The 27,736-nt window shown below is 39.1% G+C and overlaps 1 protein-coding gene across 2 annotated transcripts; it reads left to right on the top strand.

The window, feature by feature from the left end:
• Positions 1–8,976: 8,976 nt before the first annotated feature.
• On the top strand, positions 8,977–26,982 carry eif2d (eukaryotic translation initiation factor 2D). 2 transcript variants are annotated; one of them, XM_061831417.1, is made up of 15 exons: positions 8,985–9,199; positions 9,530–9,720; positions 9,812–9,895; positions 9,985–10,075; positions 10,160–10,267; positions 12,200–12,474; positions 13,996–14,113; positions 14,191–14,236; positions 14,326–14,432; positions 14,521–14,655; positions 18,307–18,396; positions 20,128–20,223; positions 24,602–24,722; positions 25,714–25,888; positions 25,974–26,982. In XM_061831417.1, the coding sequence occupies exons 1-15, from the start codon at positions 9,144–9,146 to the stop codon at positions 26,042–26,044; spliced, it is 1,764 nt and encodes a 587-aa protein (XP_061687401.1). In that variant the 5' UTR covers positions 8,985–9,143; the 3' UTR covers positions 26,045–26,982. The 2 variants fall into 2 exon arrangements, with proteins under 2 accessions (XP_061687409.1, XP_061687401.1); XM_061831425.1 differs by lacking the exon at positions 20,128–20,223 and having other exon boundaries at positions 8,977–9,199.
• Positions 26,983–27,736: the final 754 nt, after the last annotated feature.

The following is a 27,736-nucleotide window of genomic DNA, read 5'->3' as shown; positions in this document are numbered from 1 at the left end:
ATAGTCAGATGGTACTCTACACAGTCAGAGGGATCAAAAATCTAAATTAAGCATGTTGAAGAAGGGTGACCAGTTATTTGTGGAATTATGTAATTGATTTTATTTGTTCCAGAGATATTTTTTATCATCCAATATATTCCATGATGAAATTTAACCAGTGATTAATATTAATAGACTGCACATTTTCCCAGTAGAATACATCTGTTTTTTTAGAGGCAGCTAATGCAACAAGTATTGTTTATGACTATTTGGGAGGTCGATTAGGCTTAAATCCGCAATCTTGGTGAAAGTGGAATCCTGCAATTGAAAATGTACAAGAGTTTCTGCGTGAAGAAAGTCCAAAAGCATTGAATTGGTGTGCATTCCCATATGGCATGAAAATAGGTGATGAAGAGAAGTTCATTTTATCCATCTTGGTATGTCAGACCTGTGAGCTGAGATGGATTATCTCAACAAAGAAGAACAAATTTAGACAGATTTGTGAACAACATTTGAGGGAAATGCCCTTTTGTGTATGTACAAATAAAGAAGTTTACGTAGATCTTAGCATTCAGCTCTTGAAAAATTGGAGCAAAAACAAAAGTGTTGAGTTTACATGTTTGTTCAGTGTTAGAGGGTTTAAAGTCAGGACCGTTACAAAGACCTCTCTCATGTTCTTGTAACTTTCCATATTAACTGTACTCCAAGATGCAAAGCTGGTCTAATGGATGCCAGCCGGGTCCATGTTGGCTTTGGTTAGCACCACACAAAAATAATAAAGGGTGGAATGTGTAAATAAAGATGAAAGTTGTGATGATCCTGTGTCTCTGTGGTTGAACTGTTTCTCTGTTTTTGCAGTCCCTTTGCTGGGTAGATGGATGGAGCCTCCAGCACACACTTGCTCTGCATGATTATTAGTTTGCTTCAAAAGCGCTGGAGAGGTGGAAGTGAGCCGGCAGAATATTGCTTCCTCTTGTTGTTTGCCTTTGTCCATTCATGTGCTTTTTCTCCATCGCGCTTCACCTTGAACACTTTTTCCTTGCAGAAAATAATTTGGGTTCTACTATTTCCGGGATTCATATCTATTCTTTCGTCGTTCATATTTGTGTTGTCCAGCTGTTTGTGGTCTGTTTCTTGTTCTACATGTGAGGTTTGGATCTGCATCTTTGTTAGCTTTCCTGTACTTGTCTTCATACTTCTTATTGGTCATCTGCTTTGCTGTACTTGTACAATTGAGTGAGCAACATCTGCAACAACTTGCACAATCGACATTGTCCCAGATTATCGGACGACTCGTCACTTTAAACTGCATGCATTCCTTGAAGTCTGAACGCCCTTTGCACAATGGTCATTGCACTGGAGTATTCCTCTATGAGGCACTCTGATTGCTCTAATTGCTATAAAATACTCTGCATCCTTTCCACAGTTGTCAAAAAAAAAAAAGTTCCATCATTTCCAGATGACTAGCAGCTCTTATAGTTCCATGACCGTTATCACGATGTCTTTATGTCTCAATTGTTGTCTGTTGTCGTCATGTATGTCGTACATGAGTGGTTCCAACTACCGGAGGCAAAATCCTTGTATGTTTCTGACATAGTTGGCGAATAAAGATGACTGTGACTTTTTTGCATTTTTTTCTTTAATATCAGCTATGTCTTTAGTGTATTTTCCAATATGGGTGATTTCCTTTTTTATCTGGTATTGCTGCACTTCTGTCCTCTTCTGTCCTTTTCAGCAAACGAGCTCCTGTTGTGTTTTGGCTATCCGCCACTTCAGTTTATACATTGTTGGTGGGTTTTGCAATAACATTTTGTTGACATATAGCAATTATTTCATTTGTGTTCATTGTCCTTTGCTCACGTTGACATGCTCCCTCGTCGAAACAAAATATATATTTTTTATTTATTCAAGTTTGCGCGGCTCTGCCTTGAGATTCAAAATGTTATGTTCTTCAATCTTAACAAAAGTTAATGGAGCTGTTGTAAACAGGCTGCTGATTTAAAGGCGCACACACAACAACGATAACAACAAGCAACAATATTCTCCACTAAAGAATGTTAACAGTAAAAAGCTATAAATAATTAAAAACTTGTTGGCATGATGTAAAATAAACAATGATTGATGAAAAACGGTGGGAAAATACGAATAAAGGAGAATGTTACTGTAGTGGGCTCCCAGCTGAAAGCCTCCCCCCAGGGCATTTCATCCAAAAATTATTATCTAGGAATTACAAATATGTATTTTTTACCCTGTAATTGACAGGCAACCAATTCAGTGTGTAGTTTGTCTGACGTTGGCTGGGATAGGCTCCAGCACTCCTGTGACCCTTGTGAGTATAAGTGGCTTGGAAAATGGATGGCTGGATGAAATATATATTTTTTATGTAGGCCAGACATATAAGGACAGGCAGAATAAATAAATGCACTTCCATTAGACGGCAATAACCTCTTGCCATTCATCTAACAGAAATCTTCTGTCAAGTACACTATATCAGTTTTGTGATCAATTAAACAGACACAGATTTTACCCCAAGTAAGCTTTCAAAACAGGTGCGATTTGTAAAAATACAGGAACGTTATGCTATTTTGCCAAGTGTCAATCAGAGTCAATTTTGTGTAGTGCGATCAGTCCTGTTTTTGAAGAGAAAGAGGCAGCAATGGTAGACCTTTCATTGATTTTGACTTTTCCCAAGGAGACTGAAATGGATGGTCCCATAGCCACAGTTTAAATCAAAATAAAACATTTGAATTAAAGAAAAAAAAAAGTAATAGCAACACCAATACTGTTTTCCAGATTCTGGCAAAGGCTAGCTCTAGTAACATTAGCCTTTTGCTCATTTTTCTCTTTTTCCATAATAGATTTAACATTTACCAATTCATTAAAATGTGTAGGATGGAAGTTCATTCCAATAAAGCTCACTTGCATGTCTCAAATTTGTTTATTCCACATCATATTATTTCCTGAGTACACACACTAGAACATATTGTATAGTGCATCTATCTTTTTCCTTCTCAAAATTTTTATCCAGTAGAGAATACATTTGTATTTCCCTCAGTAAAATCTAAATGCAGAGCAATAAAATCTGGACCTGGAACAGGTGTGGGAATGTATAGATTATAGGACACTTGACGTGGAAATCTGGTATTGCTCTGAATTTGTCCATAAAGGATCTACTAAAGCGTGAGGCACTGGATGACGCCCAATTGACCCCTCCGTACAGGGCACTTAACCACGCCTCCTGAAGTGACGTCACGCGATTTCGCCGGATCATTATTGCTACTCTTGACCAAAATTTCAAATCTTTTCTCATAACATTTTTTTCTGCATCTTTATCTTGGTAATAGTGTAATATTTTTGGTTAATAGCTCCTAACTTTACCATTTTATTCAAATTTTAAATTAAATTTTAAAATAATTTCCAACTATTTAACTATTTAGTTGTAACGACAATTTTTTTCCTTCAATTGACCCCTCCGTACAGGGCACTTAACCACGCCTCCTGAAGTGACGTCATGCCACGTGCTAACGTCAGACAAACAAATAGCAAAAATGACGGCGCAGCAAGAAAAGACTAGAGCGAAACTGTCCGATTTACCGGCTGATTTCTCACTCGCGTTCTTAGCTAACGGTGAAATATCGTTGAAAAGCAGACAGCAGGGCTTCAAGTATTTCAGCGAGGGGTATTTCAATGGTATTTACATGCATATCGACGGAGAAACCATTGATATTAGCGTGAGATCTTTCCGGAGTCAGAGGAAGACCGAGAAGCCACATAATATAAAATATTATAACCCAAAGACGAATTTGTCATTGACAGTTTCCTATTTTCGTGTTACCTATCACACTTGTGTGCAGAATCTGTACGTGTATCTGTATAGCCGTTTGTGAACCGCCGTATGAAGGAAAAGAAGAAGGCGAGGCTTGATTTACGAGTTGTTTCTCTCGTTTTCTTTGTATAACGTCACGCGCTCCCCTCAATAATTATTCTTGAATTAGTGCCAAACCTACGTAAGTCCCGACCGAGTACGACAATCACTACTTTAGTGTCCTCAAACATCCTTCCTTCAGTCTTGGTGTCTCGGCGCACGTCGAAGGCTTTTAGGACTGCTAGTCCGGTTTAGTTTAGCTCGGTAGCCGCCATCAGAGACACGTTTGTGCAATCAGATCATCGCAAAGTATCGCTCAACACAGATCAAGTGTGTCAATCATTCACATGTAGCTATGTTATGCAAGCTGTATTGAAAATCAAATATAGGGCTTACCTTCGTGCAAACATATCTGTTCCAGTTGATGGATTCAGTTGATCATGCAGTCTTCCACAAAGTTTGATCCATCGAAGACATTTTTCGTACTCGGTCTTCTGTTCCGGTTGATTTTAGATGGATACAGTTGATGATGCGGTCTTCCACAAAATTTGATCCATCGAAGACATTTTTCGTACTGGCTCTTCGGTTTTGGAAAGGGTACGAATTGAACTCCACCAACTAGCCTTTCAGGATACCTGTCGTCACTATTACAAAGTCCGTGACTACACCTCTTAACCATATCTATTGTTAAAGAACCCAAATAAGTGATAAAACGCTAACAAAAGCTATACTGGACCGTGCAATGTTGTCTGAGGGAACGGCGAGTGCAAAAAAAGGGGCATGGTTTATGCAGATCTCTGGCCTCTGATTGGTCAGCGACGCGGATGACGCAATTTCTACGGAGGGGTCAATTGGATTACATGGGTATAGTGTATGTGCAAAGAAAATCAACCTCTAAAACTTCTGTCCATCCAACCATTTTCTTAGCCGCTTATCCTCACAAGGGTCGCGGGGAGAGCTGAAGCCTATCCCAGCTGTCAACAGGCAGGAGGCGGGTTACACCCTGAACTGGTTGCCAGCCAATGTTGCATGTTTTTGCAATGTGGAAAGTAACTGGAGTGCCCGGAAAAAAACTATGTAGGCACGGGAAGAATTATTGTTATTTTTATTCTTGGTATCTAAGAAAAGAAACAATGTCAAATGCAATCCGGAGATAACGCTTACTGCAGTCCAGCTTCATATCATTAATTTGAATAATATTAGAATTATTATGAGCCTATACACCATGTTGCCACAATCAATGAAATGTTTGGAGATTTTTGTTGGTTTGATTATTTCTCTTCTTGCCAATGCATTTTATACATGCTGTTCATTTCCCCTTTAAGTGATGTTCCGTTTGTAAAATACATAGCAATACATAACATAACTGAGTATGCATGTTGGAAACATCAAATGTGCCAAATTTCCACTTCCCGTGCCAAACAGTTTATTTTGATGTTGCTACTGGCTCTTGTTTGTTGTTTTTGGTGGATTGGGTGAAATAAGAGTTAAACTAAGGTCTCTCTCCTGCAATCACAGGTTGCTTGGCAAAAAGAAAATTTGGCCCAATTTACATGGGTGCAACCCATCAACTGTATTCTGAGTTATCTTGCTCACCTCGGAAAAATGCAAGGAAAATAAGCAAGCTTGAATAAAATGAAGTAAAAAGCACTGACATAAAGAAAGATCATTACAACTGAAAAACAACAATCATCTAGCAAACGCATACTTCCACAAATCTAATTTTTATTTGGGAGATAAGGGAAGCCTTTGGTTGGCTGAAGCTGCATGCAGAATTTCTGGCTTGTGAACAAAAGAAAAAATATCAAAGGTTTGGCAAAAGAGCAGATATTATGACAATAGCATGATTCTGATTATGTTGCCTTACTAAACAAATCACAAGGTTTTATGTAAAATTCCTGAAGCAAAGGGGCTAGGAAATCAACAACAAATCTAATTCTTATTGTGATTATAATGCTTTCAGAGTATTTTGAAACAACAGGAAGCCTTTTTTTATGCCCCTGTCTTGTCCCACACTTTCATTCCCGCTCCTCCCAGTATGACCAAGCCTCCATTACTTACATTCAAGAGTACAGTTATCAAAAATGGTCATTTCTAATGGCGTGCAATTGCGAAAATGCATAGTTCTGATGACTAGATACAGAGAATGCTGTCCTAGTTCTGCAAAATAGCAGCGCTAGCAATATTACGCTAGCAATAGCTGACATTAGTCAGTCTCTCTCTTATTGTTCAACACTGATAATGATCCAAATCACACCACCACCACGATGGCTTGAAAAACAAATGAAGGTTTTGGAGCGGTATAATCAAAGTTCAAACATGAATCCGACTGAAATGCTGTCACATGACCTTAAACAGGCAACCCATACTTAAACCCTCCGTTTCTATTAAATTCAAACAATTCTGGAAGAAAGAGCTGGCCAAAATATGTCCACAGAGACGTGAAACATTCACTTCCATTTAACACTTGATTTCAGTTGTTGCTTCTGAGGATGGCCCGACCACTTTTTAGCTTTCGGGTGGCCTTTCTTTTTCACAGAAGCCCAGGTAATTTTGACTAGATACTAATGACTAAGCACTATTTCAAAATAGCATATTAAACTCACATGGGTTAAATATGTTTGATGGTCTTCAAGTCTTAACATCTTAAACTGTATGTATGTATTTCTTTCAGCTTGTCTCTATGCAAAAAAAAAAAAGAAAAGATTTTGAGATGGGGATAATACTTTTTCTACAGTGCTGTATTTGTTGGGTTATCCATTCATTTTCTGAGCCGCTTATCTTCTCAAAGGTCGGAGGTGTGCTGAAGCCCATCCCAGCTGTCAACAGGCAGGAGGCGGGGTACACCCTGAACTGGTTGCCAACCAATTGCAGGGCACATGGAGACAGAGAGCCGCAGTGCCAGGAGAAAACCCACACAGCCACAAGGAGAACATGCAAATTCCCCGTTTAGTTATTACAAAAGTAAATTTGTTGATTTGAAGTTGTAATGTTAAAATTGAAATCAAAAAGAAGTGACAAGAAGACCTGCCATGCAGAAGTATTGACAGCTGCCAGAGGTCCCTTTCTCTGCTTTTGTTTGATAGTCTAGCCCAATTATCAGCAAATGAGGAATGTTTTTTTTGTTTTTTATTATTATGCAGAGTGGATATCCCAAAATAGTCAGCAAAGCTCCTTAAGCCCAAGCTAACAGGTCAGAGTGAGGCTGCGAGCGTCTGCTGGTGACCGGAGTGTGCCTGAGAGTGCACCGCAAATGATGAACAGCTTCTCAGTCGTGCCTTCTGTCTCTGATAGAGTGTACTTCCTCTAGCGCAGTGGTTTCTTTAAAGAAAAAAAAAACACACACACACACACAAAACTGAAAATGTTCCCTTTAATTAACCAAGGTTAAGGGAAAAAATACTGCAGCAAGCAAGCCTCTTGAACATGTATCTAAATGCCCACCAAGCCAGCTGAAACAACCAATCAAAAGAATTTGGGCCCATCTATTTTGCCTACCAGCGTTTTGCAGGGTTTTTGCAATGTTGAAATGGAAATTGGTGGAGGGACTTACAAATGACAGTTTATTGATGTTCTTTGTAAATATTTTCCTTTCATCCATCCTCACAAGGGTCGAGGGAGTGGTGGAGCCTATCCCAGGATGGAAACATTATGTATAGTTTTCTCATATATTAAAAATGTCATTTCAATATCTTGACTGTAGGTTGAAATGAGTAGAGTCTTGTTAAATGGATTCATTGCATTGTTTTATATTTTATAAATGGAGTGCCTGAATTTAGAAGAAAATTATAAAGTAAAAGAGTTTCCCTCTTGCAACGTGAGCCACCACAAATATGTGTGTTGAAAATAACCACTGGGAATGAGGTCAAGATGATTGACTAGTGATGAAAACCATCTGTTGTTTGAACAAGGCCAAATTCAAGTGACATAATCATAGGGAGCCTAATGTAATGTACAAGTCCACTTTTACAAACACACATGCAGACACGCACGCATGCATGCACACACTACCATCTCCTAAACCTTACCTAGTACAGATAATCTTCGATTTCTCGCAAAAACCTGCACCAAGAAGTCAAATTTCATAGGTTGTGTTCTTAAGATCAACGAATAATTTTCTCAGAATATCGGTCTGAACATTCATTTTGTTGTCCCATTACAAGAAAATGGGTAATTCTCATCTGTTACTGTTACATGGAGTACATCTATTTGCAAAAAATGTCTGGGAATCCACACCGTTTCAATGTCTTCGGTTATGCAGAAACTCATGCTCCTGTACCCTTTGAATTGCATGATTCCACTTTCCCTAATAATGTGCATATTGGGTGACTTGAGCATAATCAACCTCCCAAATAAATATGCACAATAATTGCATTAGCTGCGATTTAGAAAACAACTGTATTAATCTGGGAAATTGAAAAAAATCTATTAATATTAATTCGCTGGTTGATTCTCATTGTAGAGTATATTGTGTGATAAAAATATCTGCAAAGTAAAAAAAAAAATCAATTACATAACTGCACAGATGATCAGGCAACCTTAATTCAACATGCTGATCTTGGATCGCACAATCTATGCATTCACCAAGAAGAGTACTGTACACTTTGCTTGGTGACTCACAGCCTGAGTAAAGTACCGAATTTCAGTATCTAAGAAACAGGACTCAAGACCTACTTTATCACGCAAGGAGGGGGAGATGGATCGGATTTGACACACATTCAACTCTCCCAAATTCCCTCAATGATTTCTGCAGGCAGCTGTTGACACGGTGGCTTTCCAGGAAATAATGTGCTTTTTATATGAAGCACAAAAATCACTTGTTACACATGAGCAGATGAGGATCCCAGTATGACAATAAGTAAACCGCAACTGGGCCCGAATTAGCAGCTCAAAACCATTGAATTATGGCAATTTGGATTCCATGAAGATGAAGCACCCTGGAGCAAATATGTAAACATTAAGTGACCTCAAAGGAGAGAACACATGTTCAAATGCCGTTTAAGTGATTCACACACAGGTCGTGCCACCCTGCACGCGTTGTTGTCTAAAAAGAACTGGAATGCGAAAAGATCCTCGTGGTCCATTGGTACAATTTTGGGGATGCGTCTATGTGCATTCCGAAGTGGGAACCAATACGCCCTTCTGTTGTTTCACGTCGTAACTAAATACGTAACGGACTACCAAACGAAACACACGGTAGAAGCAAAAAGGCTTTCCCCCTCTCCCCCCCCCCTCTTTTCCTTAAGAGCATGTAACATAATTTCTTTCCCCTTTTGATTTTGTTTCATTTTCTGTAAAGATGTTTGCAAAACCGTTTCGTGTTAAATCCAACATCGTAATGAAGGGATCCGACAGGTGAGTGACGGGCTGTGCTTGTTCCTAAATGTCAATCCCAAACCTGTCATTTAGTCATAGAAAAGATCAAAAAGACCGTTTATTAATCTCCGTCAATATCAAATTTGTGTTCAATAGTTTCCAATTACTTTCACAGTGTAGTTGGACCTTTTAACGGTGACTCCCAAGTAAATACATCCACTGCTCTTGTTGCCTCTTAATTTCTTCATCTGTTGAGAAGAAATAATCAATTTTGGGTTTACTCGAAACAAAATACTTAGCTTTGAATATTGTTCCCATATCTGCTGTGAAATGAATGAAGAATACTGTATTGGGTTGTATTGTCTTCAGGAGAAAGCTCAAGGCTGACGTTTCAACAGCCTTCCCTTCCTTGTCTTCGGATGAACTAATAGAGCTGGTTCCGAGCAAAGAGGATTTCAATGTCGTGAAGATATATGCCCACAAGGGAGACGCTGTGACATTATATGTAGGACATAAAAACCCGCTCTTCTTTGAAGTGGATAAACAGCTTTATCCTACAGGTGATTAAAAGTCCATTATGAAATCTGAAAATCACGGAACACTCAAAAGTGAAGTAGTGCAATGAAAATGTGCATTTTCATATTGTAACAGTCTATATGCTCTGGCGCTACCCTGCTGTGCTACCTGCATTCAGGACATGGCCTCCTGTGCTTCACAAGATGATCGGAGGAGCTGGTAATCTTTTTCAACAACTGCACAGATATGTTGTATTCTGATTCATATGATCAAGGAGGCACAACAAATGAGTGACTACCTGTCTGCAGATCTCATGCTTCCAGGTGTGGTTGTGCCTTCCAGTGGACTCCCAGATATAAAACAGGGTGACCCCTGTGCTATTACACTTGTTAATAATAGGTACGGTTTGGTTTTGATTTTCTTACTTAAAAGATTTTTCATACACTTATGGATCTTTGACAGAACTCTCTATATTGGTTCCAGAGCTCCAGTTGCAATTGGCACAGCTGCAGTTTGCAGTGAGGAAATGCTCAATTTGGGCATGAAAGGGAGAGGGGTGTGTGTTTTACACACATATATGGATCATCTCTGGTGAGTGGTTTCCTTCCCCAAATCACATTTTCATTCATTGCTGTTTTGGTCAGAATAATTTACCCACAGCAGGTGGCGATAATTGGTTTTAAATGTCTTTGTCACTATGTTATCAATTTCACTTTTAACCCGGGGGACTGGTTGGGCTTGGGTGTAATTAGTGATAGCTTGACTGACACTGTTGTCTATTTAGTTAACATGCTATAACAGCAATTCCATCCTAACCACAGTTTCCTCATAATACAATCATATTAGAAATATTTAGACAGTGTTATCATTGAGAATAATCAAGCCTGACAAGATTTTATACCAATTCCAAATTCTAGTTGATGCAATCTTTTAATTCAATTTCAGAGGAGATTGACTAGCTCATTCATAGTGTAATGTTGACTATTGTTACCATGACAACAGCAGTTGGGAGCTATGGGGTTGCAACGTAACAAAGGTTTTTGGGCTAGAGGAGCCCAAAGGACAAAATCATTTTAACTTGTGGATGCATTACCTCATGCTCTATACTTCACACACTTGTCAATAAGATCTGGAGATCTGTGTATGTGACTTATCAGACACATCTTTAAAGATGAATACCCCTACCATGTTAACAATTTCATTGAGGGAAAAAAATACATAATTAACTTTTATTTTCACAATAAAACATGAACATTGTGCTTTGAAAAAAAATGGTTCCCTTCTCAAATACTACTACATACTTTTCCCACTTTACTGTTTTAAGATTATCATTTAAATTTAAATATCATATGTGTATATAACCCAAGTGAACTTAAAATGCTGGTTTTAAATTGAGAGTTCATTGATTAAGGAGAGAAAAAAATTCAAAGTTACCTAGCCCTGTGTGAAAAAGTAATGGCCCCTAAACCTGAAAACTGGTTGGGCCATCCTCAGCAGCAACTGAAATCAACCCTTTTTTCTAATGGGCAGTGAGTCTCTCACACCTCTGTGGGGAGATTTTGCCTCACTCTTCCTTGCAGAATTCTTTGAATTCAGCCAAAAATTAGGGTTTTCAACCCTGAATAGCCTTTTTAAGGTCATGCCAATGCATTTCAACGTTGAGGTCCTAAACTGAAAGCTGGACATTCTCCTTCTTTTTCTGTTAAAGCAGAGAAATCATGGTTCCATTTATCACAGCAAGTGATCCTGAAGGAGCTAGGCAGCCCAAGACTCACATTACCACTGACTTTTGCTGTGATGTTCTTTTCTGAAATGCTTTGCTACATTTATGGCTTATGTAATAGGACCAACACCTTCCAAGAAGCTCAACTTTCATCTCGTCTGTCCATATAATATTTTTCCGAAATTCATCCATTTTCCAAGCCACTTATCCTCACAAGGGTCACGGCAGTGTTGGATATGTATGTATGTATGTGTGTGTGATTTTTTTTTTTTTTTTTTTTTTTTTTTTTTTAACAATCATTGGGCTTTAGTTTGTCAACTCAAATGCGACCGGATACACTTGTTACCGCCCGAGTAACAACAAGAATGGATTGTGCTGACTGTATTATAAGAAGAAATTATGGGAAAGTGTGGGTTGGTGCTCATCGGTGCTGAGGACAGGAGAGGATATTCATTTAAAGCTTGCTTGAGTTATGTATACATTCAGTACTGCTCCTGATCAGGCAACAAAAAGTTATGTAGCTTAGCAAGCTAGTGCTAGCCCAAAGACTTCCGTGCAAACATGATGTCGTTCCGTCGAATCATGCTCTACAGTTTGGTCTGGGTGAAATACTGTAATTACAAGAAGGGTTATACTTTTTCAAGGCACAATAAGCAGGAAGTTAAGTGAAAAAAAAAGAAATCGGAAAATTTACAAATTTGCAGATCTAAAACCATGAATATGGTGGGGTGGTAGTATGTGTTTACAAACAATAAAAAAGGCTCTTTTTTTATATTACCTCTTTATTTTTTTTAATTTAGGGCTTTTGGAGAAAAGTCCAGTCCTCCCACTTTGCCAGATGCAGAGAGTGAAAGGCCAGATGTGAATGGTAAAGAATGTGCGACTGATGAGCAAGAAGAAGGTGAAGAGGAGAATCCGGAGGAGAAAGGTGAGCACACTTCAGTGCAGGAGCAGCAAACAAGCGAGCTGGTCAGAGACCAAGCACATCCAGCTCTGACACACCAGGAAGAAGGGGAATTTGAAGACGCCAAGGAGGAAGGGGAGCAGGTCCAGGATGATGAGGAGTCACCACAAGGTACAAAATTGAGGCCGTCTTCACACAAACAGGAGTGTAGGATCAGTGAACATTCTGGACACACTTGAATTCAGTATATTAATATATTTATTAATATATTAAAATATTAGAGCAGCAAAGATTAATTGACAACTAATGATTTAGCAAATTAATCCGTAATCATTCTTGTTAGTCGATTATTTGTTTAGAGACCTTTCTCTTAAAATGGCTCAAATCCATGTAATTCTTTCAACACATACTTAATATCAGTATTGTACCTGAACACGTTCATAGAACAGTAGTTCATGAACTAGCTCATATTTTGTGAGAACATGAACTGAACTTTGTTCATTTCTGCCTGATGAATGTGATTGAAAATGTGCTGGCTGTTTTCGAAGGGAGAACATGCAAATTCCACACAGGCGGGGCCGGGATTAAACCCTGGACCGCAGAACTGTGAGATCAATGGTTTACATCTGCGCCACCATGCTCCTCTTTAAAATTGTCTGTCTCAGTCTGTGCAGTGTCAATAAATTATGATTGTGGTATTAGGTAACAACTACATACTCGGGTATAACAACTCAGCAAGTTATTTTAAGGTCTTGAGATTCCATCCCTAATCACACCCGCATCTTCATATCTGCGGACATTTTTCAAATGTGAGTGACTGCTCTAGCCTGGTCGAGTTAATCACGGGACCGTATCCCGTTAAAGCATGCATTTTACTTCCCGAAGAGGAGACTGAAGGGAGAAACCCCAAGAAACAAACAAGAACTGAAAGAGGCTGCAGTAAAGGCCTGGAAAAGCATTTATAATGAAGAATAAAAAATCAGAGGGCTGCAGGCTTGATGCAGTTATTGTAAGTAAGAGTTATGCCTTCATATATGAAATGTTCTTTACTTGAAGTTAATTTAATAGTCTGTTCCAATAGTTTTGCTCACTTGAAAAGTGGGTTGCTTCAAACAAAAGGTGCTCTGTCCTGACTTATTTAATACATCTAGATGAATATACCATGAAATAAAAGCTGGAATTCTGAACATCTGTCTATTCATTTTTTAATCCAAATGTCTTTAGCATACAATAAAAATAAAGGAATTTACCTTGCTGTTCCAATACTTTTGGAGGGGTCTGTAACTTGTATCTGTATCACCAACCATTGCCATTGTAGTTACTGCTGCCAAGCAATGTGTTTGTAAAACTACCCCATTAGATGTGCAATACTGGATAACCTTAGTCTTGGATCTTCTGTACTATGTACAGTACATATTGAATAAGATTTTAAAATATGCACTAGATTAAACACTGTGGTCTTTGCCACAGCCACTCTTCTTTTACCATGTGTGAGCTTCACATGAGACAGTAAGCATGATTCAATTCAAATTCAGAAATTCACTAATAGGTTGCAGGGCATGCTGTGACGCATGCAGAGCTATTTAATAACCACATGATTGTGTTTTCTCGATGAAACTAGATAATGGTAGTGATGTGGTGAAGGAGGAAATAATGTGACCTTGTTCTTATTTTTTTTTCTTCTCTCCACAGAGGTCATGGACGCTCTACTTTGGCAATGTTTCCTCTTGGCTCTCAAAAGCAAGGTGAAGAAATCAGAGCTCCCCCTGCTGACAAGCACTTTTCTCCGGAACCACATGTTTTCCTGCTGGTACAGAGTCAGTCATTAGTCACAAAGCGTTCAGGAAGAATTCTGTTACTCACCCAACACATTCCGCCTTTTTCCAGCCCAAGCGGAAAGCAACTCGATATTAAAAAGTCTAGCTATAAAAAGGTATGGCCAAATGTTTCAGCTTTCACATTTATTTTATAACTCAATTTGAATTCCACAAACATTTATTTGAACTTTCTATATTCAAACAGCTCTCCAAGTTCCTGCAGGTCATGCAGAAGCAGCATAGCATTATTCGTGTGAAAGAACTGACGAAGGGTGTGGAGAGTATTGTGGAGGTGGACTGGGAAAGCCCAGAGTGAGCTTCCCATTTACCTACACCGACTCTACATTGAGGCTGAAAAACAACACTTTCACGTGTTCTCTCTATTTGTGTTAACTTACAGACTACACTTCTCTGTTCCAAAAGCGACAGATGTGGCAATACCACTCGGAGAAACACTGTATCATCCTCCTGAAATCACCACTTTATACTCGGTGTCAGTCCGACTGGAGCCTCTTTTTCAGGATGCAAACAAAAGGTGCGTGTCATTTTCCTCCCTAAAGGAAAGCAGTGGCCCCTATTCTCAAATGCTTATATTTTTGCAGTTGCCCCACTTTAAGATCATCATAAAAATGTACCTATCAGACAAATATAAGGCAAGTGAACATAAAATGCTATCTTTAAATCGTGTTTCATTTTTTCAAAGTTACTGTGTCCTGTGTGAAAAGGTAATGGTCCCCTGAACCTAACTGGTTTAACCATCCTCAGCAGCGATTGACATCAAGCGTTTTCTATTGCTGGCATCTCTGTGGAGATATTTTGGCCTGTTCTTCTTCGGATAGTTTTCAAGTATGAACAGCCTTTTTAACATTATGGCACTCCATTTCAAAGTGAGGAAACTATGGATAAATATAAGAATTTGAGAAAGGGGCCAATACTTTTTACAGCACTGTAATTCTTATTGTTAACTCATCTTTATGAGCTCAGAAAGTTTATGAGGAATCAAGCATCCACGTGTTTCGTATTTCCTTGAATCAGGCTCTGTGACCTGGGCTGTGCTGCGGCAGACCTTCACCTCCAACCAACTTTTTAAGGGGGGGTGGGATAAATTTACCATGGTAAACTCGACTTTATTCAGAATGTGTAAGAATGTCTCTTGAAATGGATCCTGTTTTATTGATTTACTTTTCCCTGCTGAAAAAATCAATATGTGATGAGGTGCAGGAACAGGAAACATGAAATGTGTGTGTTGCTGGGCATCCAATTTGCACAGTAATTTGTAAATCATTAGGTTACTTGGAAGATTAAGTCATTTGCCGTAAAATAAATCCTCTTAATTATCTCCAGGGTCTCATGACTGTTATTTTGCCAGTCTGCAAAATATGTCAACTGGAGAATTAGATGTATTTACAGTGCCTTGTGAAAGTATCCGGCCCCCTTGAACTTTTCAACCTCTCGCCATATTTCAGGCTTCAAACGTAAAGATTTTTTTTTGTCAAGAATCAACAACAAATGGGACACATTTGTGAAGTGGAATGAAATTTATTGGATGTTTTGTATTTTGTTAACAAATCAAAAAACTGATAAGTGGGGTGTGCAATATTATTCCGCCCCTTTACTTTCAGCGCAGCAAACTCACTCCAGAAGTTGCGTGAGGATATCTGAATGATCCAATGTTGACTGATGATGATAAATAGAATCCACCTGTGTGGAAACAAGTCTCCGTATAAATGGACCTGCTCTGTGATGGTCTCAGGGTTCTGTTTAAAGTGCAGAGAGCAACATAAAGACCAAGGAACACACCAGGCAGGTCCCAAATACTGTTGTAGTGAAGTTTAAAGATGGATTTGGATACAAAAAGATTTCCCAAGCTTTTAACATCTCAAGGAGCACTGTGCAAGCAATCATATTGAAACAGAAGGAGTATCAGACCACTGCAAATCTACTAAGACCCGGCCGTCCCTCAAACTTTCACCTCTAACAAGGAGAAGACTGATCAGAGATGCAGCCACGAGGCACATGATCACTCTGAATGAACTGCAGAGATCTACAGCTGAGGTGGGAGAGTCTGTCCACAGGACAACAATCTGTCGTACACTGCACAAATCTGGCCTTTATGGAAGAGTGGCACGAAGAAAGCCATGTCTCAAAGATATCCACAAAAAGTCTCGTTTAAAGTTTACCACAAGCCACCAGGGAGATACACCAAAACGTGAATGAAGGTACTCTGGTCAGATGAAACCTAAATCAAACTTTTTGGCCACAATGCAAAATGATATGTTTGGTGTAAAACCAACACAGCTCATCACCTGAGACTGGGACAGAGATTTATCTTCCAACATGACAATGATCCAAAACATAAAGCCAACTATACAATGGAATGGTTCACAAATAAACGTATCCAGGTGTAACAATGGCCGAGTCAAAGTCCAGACCAGAATCCCATCGAGACTCTGTGGGCAAAGCTGAAGACTGGCGTTCACAAACGCTCTCCAGCCAACCTCACTGAGCTCGAGCTGTTTTGCAAGGAAGAATGGGCAAGAATTTCAGTCTCTCAATGTGCAAAACTGATAGAGGCATACCCCAAGCGACTTGTAGCTGTAATTGCAGCAAAAAGTGACGGTACAAGGGAGCCAAATAATATTGCACGCCCCACCTTTCAGGTTTTTATTTGTTAATAAAGTTTAAAATATCCAATAAATTTCGTTCCACTTAACGATTGTGTCCCACTTGTTGATTCTTCACAAAAATTTCTAATTTTATATCTTTATGTTTGAAGCCTAACGTGGCGAAAGGTGGCAAAGTTCAAGGGGGCCGAATACTTTCACAAGGCACTGTATATACATGCCCCGTTTGTCCTACAATGGTCACTGGTCTTGCTATAATTTCAACTTTGCAAGTAATTGGTTGGAGCTGCTTTTAACTTTCACATTTTGGTTCTTCATGGTACATATTGGTGAAAAAAGGTCTGAGGTTTTGGACCATGTTTACATTGTACAAAGCTGAATTCCAATTCAGTTGAGACATTTTGTAAAAGGTACAGTAAAAACAGAATAAAACCCTGTTTTCAATTGAATATAGATAAGATATTTAATATTTAAACTTACCATTGTTTGTTTTTGTAAATATTCACTGTTTGAATTTGATGCACTTTCCAAAAATGCTGGGACAGATGCATATTGACCACTGTGTTACATCACCATACCTTTTAACAACAACAGCCATTTGGCAAGTGAGGACACTAATTTTTGAAGATTTCACTTGGATGGTTTCTCAAAAACTGATATGCACCTTTCAACATTAATGGTGCATTAACACACCCACATACGATCACAGATTCTGGCTTTTGAACCTTCAGCTGATCACAGTCCAAATGTTCATTTCACTCTTTGGCCCAAATTTCCCCAAAAATTTGAAATGTGGACTCTTCAGACCACAACAAACTCATCATCAGTTGGAACATTAAATATCTAAATATGCAAATTTTTATTTGCATTTTACACAACAGTGGGACACATTCCACTGCAATATCATTGGCCCCTGGGTTGTGGGGAGGGCGGTTTATGGAAATCTAACGAGATGACAATCCCGAATGTATCATATTTGTATGAAATAAAAAAGAAAAGAAGTTTGTTATGGTTGGGTTTAGGGCGAGGGATGGTCTTGAAGGTAGTTTAGGATGGGTTAAGGGTAGGATTAGGATGCGTTAGGGTGAGTGGGAAACATTGTTAAATGTTAACGTCGCAACACTTACAGTGTAAATCACATATTATAATTCTTTTCCCCTCTGCAAGCAATAGTGCATGTTCTGCAGCCAATCCATCCGATACAGCAGCCAATCTTATGCTAAGTTCCCACGGGACATGTTTTGGGCATTTCATGTTGTGTGGTTACATCAAACGTAAATGCCGTTTGCGCAAAACCCAAGATCCAAGATGGAGACCGAGGATGATGTAGTGCAACTAAATTCATTCGCTATCACATCATTAGCATATTAGGATTTGGCCTTTAGTGTCTTCATCTGTCATGTCGACACAATACTTAATTACTTATTATACTAGTTATGTGGACTACATGATTAATCATTCAGGTGTGAACATGGGTGTCAAAAAGAGGATTTTTGCATGGTCTATTCATTCAACTGAAGTAGTTTATAATTTGGGACTGATTTTCATTCGTGCCCCCTTAGGAAAGGTGTGACATTGCAGCCTGCTGAGGTGAGAAGCATCGTGACTGAGTATGTAAAAAAGAATGATCTGGTAGATGGAAACAACAAGAAGTAAGTACATTTAAGAATTCTGAAAATAAACACTGTATTCTTGGAAATAAATTTTTTAAAAACATTTAATTTTTGCACATCACACACAAATGTTACAAATCATCAATTCAATTTTAATATCATTAAGACCACTCAAGGAAATACAAAAAGCAGTTTTCAAATGAAATTCTATCTATTGAGGCACCCAAAAAAAAAAAAAAATTCAAACCTCTCTGACCCTCTGTGAAAAGGTAATTGCCCCCTGAACTGAAATCAAGTGTTTGCAATAATACGTGATGAGTCCTTCACATCAGTCTTGAGGAATTGTGTCCCACTCTTCTTTGCATAATTGTTTCAACTCCATCATTTTGGAGGGTTTCTAGCATGAGCTGCCGGTTCAAGGTCACACCACAGCATCTCAATTTGATTTAAATCTGGACTTTGACTAGGCCACTTCAAAACAGTATTTATTGAGCCATTCAGAGTTGGAATTTCTAGTTTTTTTCTGATCATTGTCTTGCTGCATGATCCAAGAGCAGTTGCGTTTGAGGGCACAAACTGATGCCCAGACTGTCTCCTTAAGGATTTTCTTGTATACATTAGAATTCATTGTTCCATTCATCTCAGCAAGTTGTTCTGGTCCTGAGGCACCAAAGCAGTCACAGACTATCACACACTGCCACCCCCATGCTTCACTGTTGGAATAATGTTCTTTTTATCAAATGCTGTGCCATTTTTATGCCAGATAAAATGGGTCGCACACCTTCCAAAAAGTTACATTTTTGACTCGTGTTTTTCCAAAGGTCTTGAGGATCATCCAGATGTTTTTTGGCAAATGTGACTTGAGCCTTTGTATTATTTGCTGGCAGCAAGGGTTTTCGTGTGGGAACTCTCCCATGGATGACATTTTTGTCTTACTTATGGTAAAGTCATGAATACCCAGTTTTCTCCATTTGTGGATAATGGTTCTGACAGTGGTTCCCTGGAGCCCCAAAGCCAAGGAAATTGCTTTTGACCTTTTCCAGACTGATGGATTTCAATCACTTTTTTCTCATTTCTTCTTGAATTGCTTTATAATTGTTGTATGATGGATTGGTTCTTGAGATCTTGCAGCCTACTTCATGTTCTCTGACAGATTCCATTTAAGTGATTTCTTGATTCAAAAAGTATGGTGGTAATGAGATTTGGGTGTGGCTTGTGAAATTGAACTCACTTTTCCCAAATTTGTGGTTAGTCACAATTACTTTGGTATATGCAATTACATTTTTACAAAGGCTCAGATTTCAAACTTGTGTGTGTGATAGATATAAAAAAAAAACTGGAGGTGGTCAATACATTTTCATGGCACTGTACAGTACTGATCAGCAGACAAGAGACAAAACTCTGTTACAACCAGACAATAATAAACATCTGAAGAATAGAACAATAATAAGGGCACTGCTTGCTTCAGGATTTGATATGGTGCCATGGTGAAAGGCCAACAGCATTCACTCTCAGGGGGGCATGTGATGTTGATCAGATAAAAATCTGAAATGTGACTTGGAATCTGAGGAGGCCTCTCTGTTCTTTTTTAGGTCTAAAAATCTCTTCTGTATCTTTTCATGTGCCACATAAATTGATGATAAGTGGTAGAAGAGATTAAACAGATTTGACCATGAGAGCCTAAAGAGGCAGCATGTGTCCTGCCATCCAGTTGAATGAATGATCAAGTGCAAAGAAGAAAGTCATTTTGTGTTTGTTTTTCCCAACTAGTTATGTGAGAATCAACCCAACATTGTGTGACTGTTTGCTTGAGAAAGCAGAGTACCAGGACATACAGACACTCAATTGGGATGACCTTTTCACCAGGTAACATCCTGTATTTTCTGTTGCCACGATATGAACCAACACTTAATAAACAATCTTACCTTCATTTGTAGTACACGATACATTTTTGTGGGTTTGGTCCTAAAGCATTTGGACATTGATAGTTTTTATAACTTTTTCATACACCACTACAATGGCTTTAGAACAAAACAACCGCGTTGACATTTAACTACAGATTTATAGCTTTAACATAAAATATTTCAAACGTAAAAAGCAAAAGTATGTTTTTTTTTTGGGGGGGGGCAGTATCTCCATTTTTAAAGCCTCAGACAGTTGCCACACAAGAGGTTGATAGGCCAGGTATAACCCTTTACCTTCCATCCAACCATTCTCTGAGCCGCTTTTGCTTACAAGGATCGCGGGAGTACTGGAGCAACAGCTACCTTCGGCCAGGAGGTGGGGTACACCTTGAACTTATCTCCAGGCAACCGCATGGCACATATAAACAAACGACCATTTGCACTCACAAACAGACATGCCAACTTCGATTATGTTTGAGAATTGAAGCCATGACGGGTTGCACAGGTGCACCGTAGCGCCACGGGACCCGCCGGCCGCTTCTACACAAAGCACGAATGAGGATACAGAACACAGTGCGCATTCACATGCTGTAAAAAAAAAAATGGTACACACAAAAAAATTGTGTAATAGCGAGGCTGCGTAAAATGAACCGCGTTGTAGCGAGGGTATGAACCTTGACATGGAGTTTATTGATTCACCTCCAGCTTATCGCACTGAGCTTGGATGCACTTGTTCAGCAGCAGGGTTTGGGGCCTCCGCCGGTCACCCCCGCGACATTTTAGCGCACCCGCACGATGCGTCAGGGCTTCACTTCTCAAACATAATGAAGTTGGCATATCTGTTTATCAGAATATTCTCACACAGAAGAAAAAAAGAGCACCTACCATGACCCACAGCTGTGTTTTTTACTCACAAAACACCTGCACCCACGACACTGCAGCAAAGCTGGGCCAAACAGCCAGATGAACTGTAACATACGCCTGAGTCGCTATTTATTTCTTGTCCAACCTCGTAGATCATTAAAATTAGTTTTTTTTAATGATCTGGAAGCCCAAATTATGTAAAAATAAGTACTTGAATTTGTTTAAATTGTGGGCTCTGTATCAGTGACAGTTTATTATTATTTATAAAATTATGGAACTAAATAAACTTTTCCACTATATTTACATTTTTAAGTAAAGTTGCAATAAACTGATGTCTTGAGTTTTCCACACATAATAAAAGAACTTGGGAAAAATCATAATGCAATTGCTTTTTCATAAGCAAAACAAAAATCATCACAATTTGACTGATTATAAAACTTTCAGGCATTGTTATGCAGTAAATAACAAGCTGACCCAGATAGACTTTCTGTTGCCACATGCCAACACTACTGTGGGAATCACGATGATACAGTCAGGAATATAACCCAATGCTCAGATACGAAGAGGACCACAGAACTGACCCATATTCATTCTCTGCTTTCTTTTGGGAGGAATTTGTGTCACAGTCCCCATCACATTAACAGTCACCACATTTTAGCTCACTTCTTGATTCTCTCGCGTGTGGCAACCGTACTGATATCACTACGGCTCTCCCGCACATAGCTTGCCATTATACTTGAGCGCAACGCACGCGCGCAACTTTGAAAAGGTGCTACAGTTTTTCTCCAAGTCAGAGATGAAGCTCAGGCTGGTGATTGCTGGGACACCACAAAGTGGAGTGTCCACAGAACTTTTTGGTCATTTCTGTTTATACTTTTACAGTCTTCATGGTGGACCTGGATCTCCATCTAAGGGTGGTGCATGAAGGGAGGTATAGTCTGACTCACCAATGTGGGGGAGGGGTTTGGTTCTGTAGCCATGCTTAATGTTGGAGTACATGTGGTCCAAGGTGTTTCTAACTCTTGTTGGACATTTGATGTGCTGGTAGAACATGGGGAGTGAGTCTTTAGATTGGTCTTCTTAAAGTCCCCGATTATAATGTGAATGCCTTCTGGGTGTTCTTGCTGCTGTTCATTGATGATGTTCAGCAATAGAGAGAGCAGAGTGTTAGCATTAGCATGTGGTGGAATGTAAACAGCGTTGATGATGCTGATGATGATTATACAGTTAGCTCCCTGCTCGCCATTTAACGGACATATACTGATTGGCAGTAGAACAGTCTGTCTCAATAATCCCTCTGTTTTTGCAACAGTCATCATGCACGTACACACAGAGCCCACCACCTCTGCTTTATTTAAGTTCTCAATCCGATCCCAGCAGTGCAGAGTGCGAGGTGGTAACTGCACATTAATATTGTGAATGTTCACGTGAAGCCAGGTCTGTTATGATCTCGATGCAGGAGTCATGAACACAGCAATTATCCACAAGTTGTAATACCACATCATCCATTTCTTTTATGATGGATCTGGCATTGGTGAGAATATGGCTTGGAAAAGGTTGCCTGTGTGGATTCTTCTTTAGCGCTGGCAGGAATCCAGACCAATGGCCTGGCTTTTGCTTTCTTTCCCTGCTCCTCTTTCACCACTTTGTCAGCCGGACAACAATCCACGTCAAGCCCGGCTGTCTCACTGTCTTGTCTGGAATGTTATGTTTCTGATGAATGTCGCTCGAAACTTATTTTGTCTGTATCCAGAGTCTAAATGTTCGTGGGAGATGTACCAACATAGAGCCAAGGGGTAAAGTGGCCAGAAAAATAAAGACAAAATACAAGTAAAAGCACTGATAAGGAAAGCCATAAGCCGCTTCCTCCGCGCGGGCCGCCATCGTTTGCCACAGAGGCGTCCCCACTGCTTGCCTGGACTATCTGCTTCAACAAATGGACCTAAATGATGAGATTATATGTTTAATTATGCTGCAAAATTGATCGAGAAGGTGGCGACCTTGGTACGATATAAAGCCATGCAGCAACATTTTGGGACGTGAGTGCTACAGGCGTGATGCAATGCGTGCGTTTTCAGACGCACAACTGTGGGGATATAAAGTGACTTGAGGGGAGAAGTCATAACTAAGTTAAATTTCTCTAGCCCCACCCAGGCCTGATATGGCCACACATTTTGAATCAAGAAATCACTTAAATAGGACCTGCCTGACCAAGTGTAGATGCTCCAACCAGTTGGTCACCATCCCACCATAATAATACTATGTTCAAAATGGTGTTTTAATTTGAAATTTGGATAAGTGTTTCATAGTCCGATCTCATTTTAGGTCAAATTAAAAATATTTCATTATCTTACCATGTTCTGGAAAGAAAAGTAAAACCTGCTACTGAAAATAACCAAGCAGTGCTGGGGGAACTCCACCCTATGGCGTTCCAGCCCAATATAAGCTGTAGCGACACGCCTGACTTGGAGAAGAACGGGAGAATACTTTCAAACTGTATGCGTGAGTTGCGGTTCAGTAGAGAGGCAAACTGTGAGGGATAGCCACAGTGACGTCAGCGCACGTGTGAGTATAAAGAGGCCTTATAAGTCCTGGTTGAGTTGTTTTTTTTTTTTTTTTTTTTTTTTTTTTTTAATCTGATACAGACCCTACACGTAAAGAAATCTGTCATTTAACTGTTTTGGTCATATTGTGTGTTCTGTGCTTTTATAATATCAACACAGAACCCCACACTTACAAAGATTGTGCTCCACCGCCTATCTGGAGCTCTTGCGTGATCACACATGCGCTCACAAATTCAAAAAACTCCACTTCCAGCTTTGCTCTGATATTTGCCAAAGGTTACAGGACCCGGGAGGCTTATAAAATTGCATTGTCCTCAAAAAACTAATTGCTTTGGAAAATTGTCTGGGAAAGTCACTTTTATTAAAAAAAAAAAAAAAAAAAAAAAAACACACATTGGGTAGGACTTGCTCGTTTTTCTTTATGGTCAATTTTTGGGGGGGTTTTCAGTGTCCTTCCTGATTGGTTATATTTGTCATGTCACAATTCACATCATCATGGTTGGAGAAGGTGGTTCTTCCCTTTTTGTCAGAAATATTGAAAAAATTAATAATTTAAAATTGTCGGCCTAACCTCTTTCGCACCCTAAAATCGGGACAAATCCACTCTTAACACACATCAAACGGAAGGACAATGTTATAGGATAATCTTGTAAGACTTAACATTTTCTGCCGTTTGATGTGGTTTATTGATAAAGGGCAGAATTTTTGTTTTTGTGTGTACTAGCCCTACAACAAACTTCAAATTCAGTTTCCTATTGGGTGAGCCAAGAAAATAAAAGACCATTTAACACTAACAGGTCCTTGCAAAAGCTAAAGAGATTAAATACAATAAATCAAAAATTGTGTCTTTACAAATGAAGTTTTTCTCAGTTTTGATAGCGCAGATGAAACATTGACCTCTCATTCTTACAGGACATTGAGAAGAATGCAGGAGTGCTATCAAATAGTGTTTCCTGGACAATCACCCCAAATAAAGAAGGGACATATTGAGCCCATAGATGTCTCAGTGGCTTACCGAGGCTCCAATAAGAAGGTAACCATCATCCATGAGATTTTAACTCATCAACTGTACATCATTTGGACAGACGTAAAACTATCAGAATTTGATAGCTTAGGGTTCGCAATTTTTCCTCAACATAATCTTCATTCCCTTGCCTACGGCTCAATAAGTGACACTAGAGCAGCATTGAAAAATGGTCACCTGGCAAGAGGTTTTCTTGTCCCCGACTGTATTTTAGCGCTAGTTTGAGAAGCTTTATGATCTTCACAGTGCTTCAATGTGAAGTAGAAATTTCTCAAGACAGGATCTGCTCCTGACAAATCACAAAGAGAAGAGCCTGCTACTACCATCATGAAAACACTGAACTTCTGGAGCATGCAGTCGTTCAAAACCAAACACTTCAATTTGGAGTCTATTATGCTCACCAAGCTGAGGTCGATAATGGTAAAGCTTTATCACTCTCAAAAGCATTCACTGAATCAAACTTTTTTTCATCCTGAGCTCCAATGCATTCCTAAAGATAGACTTTCCCTGGCTTTCTTCAACGCCTGCTCGAAAGGTTCTGTTTTTTTGTTTTTGTTTCCAGAAGTAGTCGTTGCAGGCCTTCAGCTGTGTGGTCTTTCAAAAACAGATCCTGTTTTGAAAAACTTGCCTTTTGTACTGTAAATACTACTACATGTTGGAGAAGTGTAATGGGCATAAACTTCTAAAAATTTTGCTGAACTCCGGTCGAGGACAAAAAAAAATGTCTTGCGAGTCAGCAAACCTCTTTTTTTTTGTCTTGAAGCTCGTTTTCTGTTGTATTGGCCGCTGCATCTTGAAACTGTTGTCAGTAACTTGAAGTGAATTAAAGTAGATCCAGTTTTTGTCTGAAAATAGTCTTTTCCAGTGTGTACCCCTAGAAATTAAGTTTGACAACCGTGGAGACACTGTTCTCAGCTGTCATGTTAAGTTTTAAAACTGAACAAGTTTCCAAGTTGATTTTGCTATTCTACCTCTGATGGTTTCCATCTGCTACATTAAGGTAACTGTAATAAAGAACCTGGAAGTATATGCTTTGGATCCTTCTGCTGTTGCCACTGCATTGCAGCACAGAGTTCAAGCCAGTTCAGTCCTGCAACCAATTCCCGGGGCCAAAGACAGGGTCCTGGTCCAAATTCAAGGCAATCAGATTCAACAAATTGGACATTTGCTGCTAGGTTTGGACCAATCTTTGTTACATTTATAGCTTAGGAAATGGATTTGTTCATGTATGTAAACGTCTTCTCTAATCTTTCATTTCAGATCATTATCGAGTTCCTCGCAAGTACATCCAAGGGTTAGACAAAGTTGCTAAAGGTAGAAAGAAGAAGTAGGATTTTAATGTTACACTGGGTATTCTGCCTGCATAGTTTACACAGCTGCTCTACTGTTTAACAGCATTCCTGTGGGCCTTTTGTCTAAAATATGATCATCTTGTGACACCAGATAAATGAAACATCTCTGCATTGAATTCTGTTTTTAGAATACTGTACATTTGCTGATGGTATCTTGTGATAGCTGGCACACGTTGCTGCTGCAGGGGAATTAGATTTGTTGTGACATCAGCTGTACGCAAATATTTAGACCAGGCGCGCTCCATGCGTCGATCGTGTGACTACTTAAAAAAAAAACATCAGCCTATCACCTGCTTTTGATGTTCAGCGCTTTGACTTTAAAGCAGCTGAGAAGTTAACAAGTGATCCCGCATGGCTTTCAGGAATTCATTAATACCCAATTTGATAACATAGAGCTTTTCAGAGAAACCTTAATGATATCAGTGTTTCCTTAATGTGAAGTCATCGCCGTATAAAACGAAAATTTTGGCATTGCAGAATGTGCTCTGCATTTATCTTATCAGCCAGTTAGATGGTGGCGCGTAGAGGAAATGAAGGGAAAGTAAGGTTGAGAAATGATGATCACCATACCGCTACTCCTGGACACCAAATAGACCGATTGGACATCTTGGCCCTGTGGTAATTGTTAAACCATTTATTACATTGTGCAGGGTTTATACAACCCTCTTTTTTTTATAAAAGATGTACTTGAATTTAGTGAGATATCACTGAATTTCATCATTTCAAAATGATTATTTCTTTGAGGTCTTGTTGTCACAAATTATCCAAATTTACTAAAAACACACAGAATTGAAATATAGAAAGGTGCAATGCCTTGGGAACTTATTTCAGCATCGACTCGTTTTGACTTCTGTTTTCTACAATTGTTTGTGAGTGTATGTTTTTAAGAAAAAAAATAAATGCTGAAACAGCAAATGTGAAAATACAGATTTCTTGAGAATCATTAATATAAGCATGAAAATGGCTCTTCCATTTCTTCAAAAAGGACGAACGGAGGCGAATGGTCAGTCACATCTGCCAATCTGATCAACAAGTCGAAGAGGATGTCTGTTTGAAGTCTACCAGGTGGAGAGTGAAAGCTTCCTCTCCATGGAGAAAATTCCTGGTTTCTGTTTCTACGTTGAGAAATACTCTTTTGTCCTGAAATAAATGAAGTTTGTAGTAATAGCTAACTAAAGAGATATCAATTTTAAATACATTTATGTTCGGATACAGTTTTTAAAGGATATTGCAATACTGTATTTTCAGTCAGAAAGAAATAAGCTAGTAAATAAAACAAAGAGAAACATGAAACTACAAGTGCAGGATGCACTGTGGATTTTAAAATACTGTGTAAAATATAAAATACATTCTAGTGTTTGTCCAAATGTCACAAAAACTAAACAAGCCCAGTCTATTCAGATGAGCTCTCATGACCGACCATTTGTCTTTTACTTTTCAGTTTATTTTCTTTTTTTTTTAAGAGATGATATCATTGTGAAGAGGTGTGGCACAAGTGACTAATTATGGTGCAGATTGAATATATTGATGTATTATTAGTTTGCAATGCAGGGCATTTTTCTTCATACATTGCTTAATTTTAAGCACATGTTTGTTTCAAATTAGAAATGTTCAACCATGGCCATATTTGTGTTTGGGAGGAATGTTCCCCCCCCCCCCCCCGAGCTCCCA

This window comes from Syngnathoides biaculeatus, chromosome 2, assembly GCF_019802595.1.
Source record: "Syngnathoides biaculeatus isolate LvHL_M chromosome 2, ASM1980259v1, whole genome shotgun sequence".
NCBI lineage: Eukaryota > Metazoa > Chordata > Actinopteri > Syngnathiformes > Syngnathidae > Syngnathoides > Syngnathoides biaculeatus.
Note: the sequence above shows the minus strand (reverse complement) of the source record. Positions and strands in the feature narration are given on the sequence as shown.

What these genes read in the sequence shown, in the direction of transcription:
- eif2d (XM_061831417.1), top strand. Translation starts at nt 9,144, where the DNA reads ATGTTTGCAAAACCGTTTCGTGTTAAATCCAACATCGTAATGAAGGGA. An exon ending in ATTACACTTGTTAATAATAG is followed by an intron (nt 10,076 to 10,159) that starts GTACGGTTTGGT and finishes TATTGGTTCCAG; the next exon opens with AGCTCCAGTTGCAATTGGCA. An exon ending in GTGGACTGGGAAAGCCCAGA is followed by an intron (nt 14,433 to 14,520) that starts GTGAGCTTCCCA and finishes GTTAACTTACAG; the next exon opens with ACTACACTTCTCTGTTCCAA.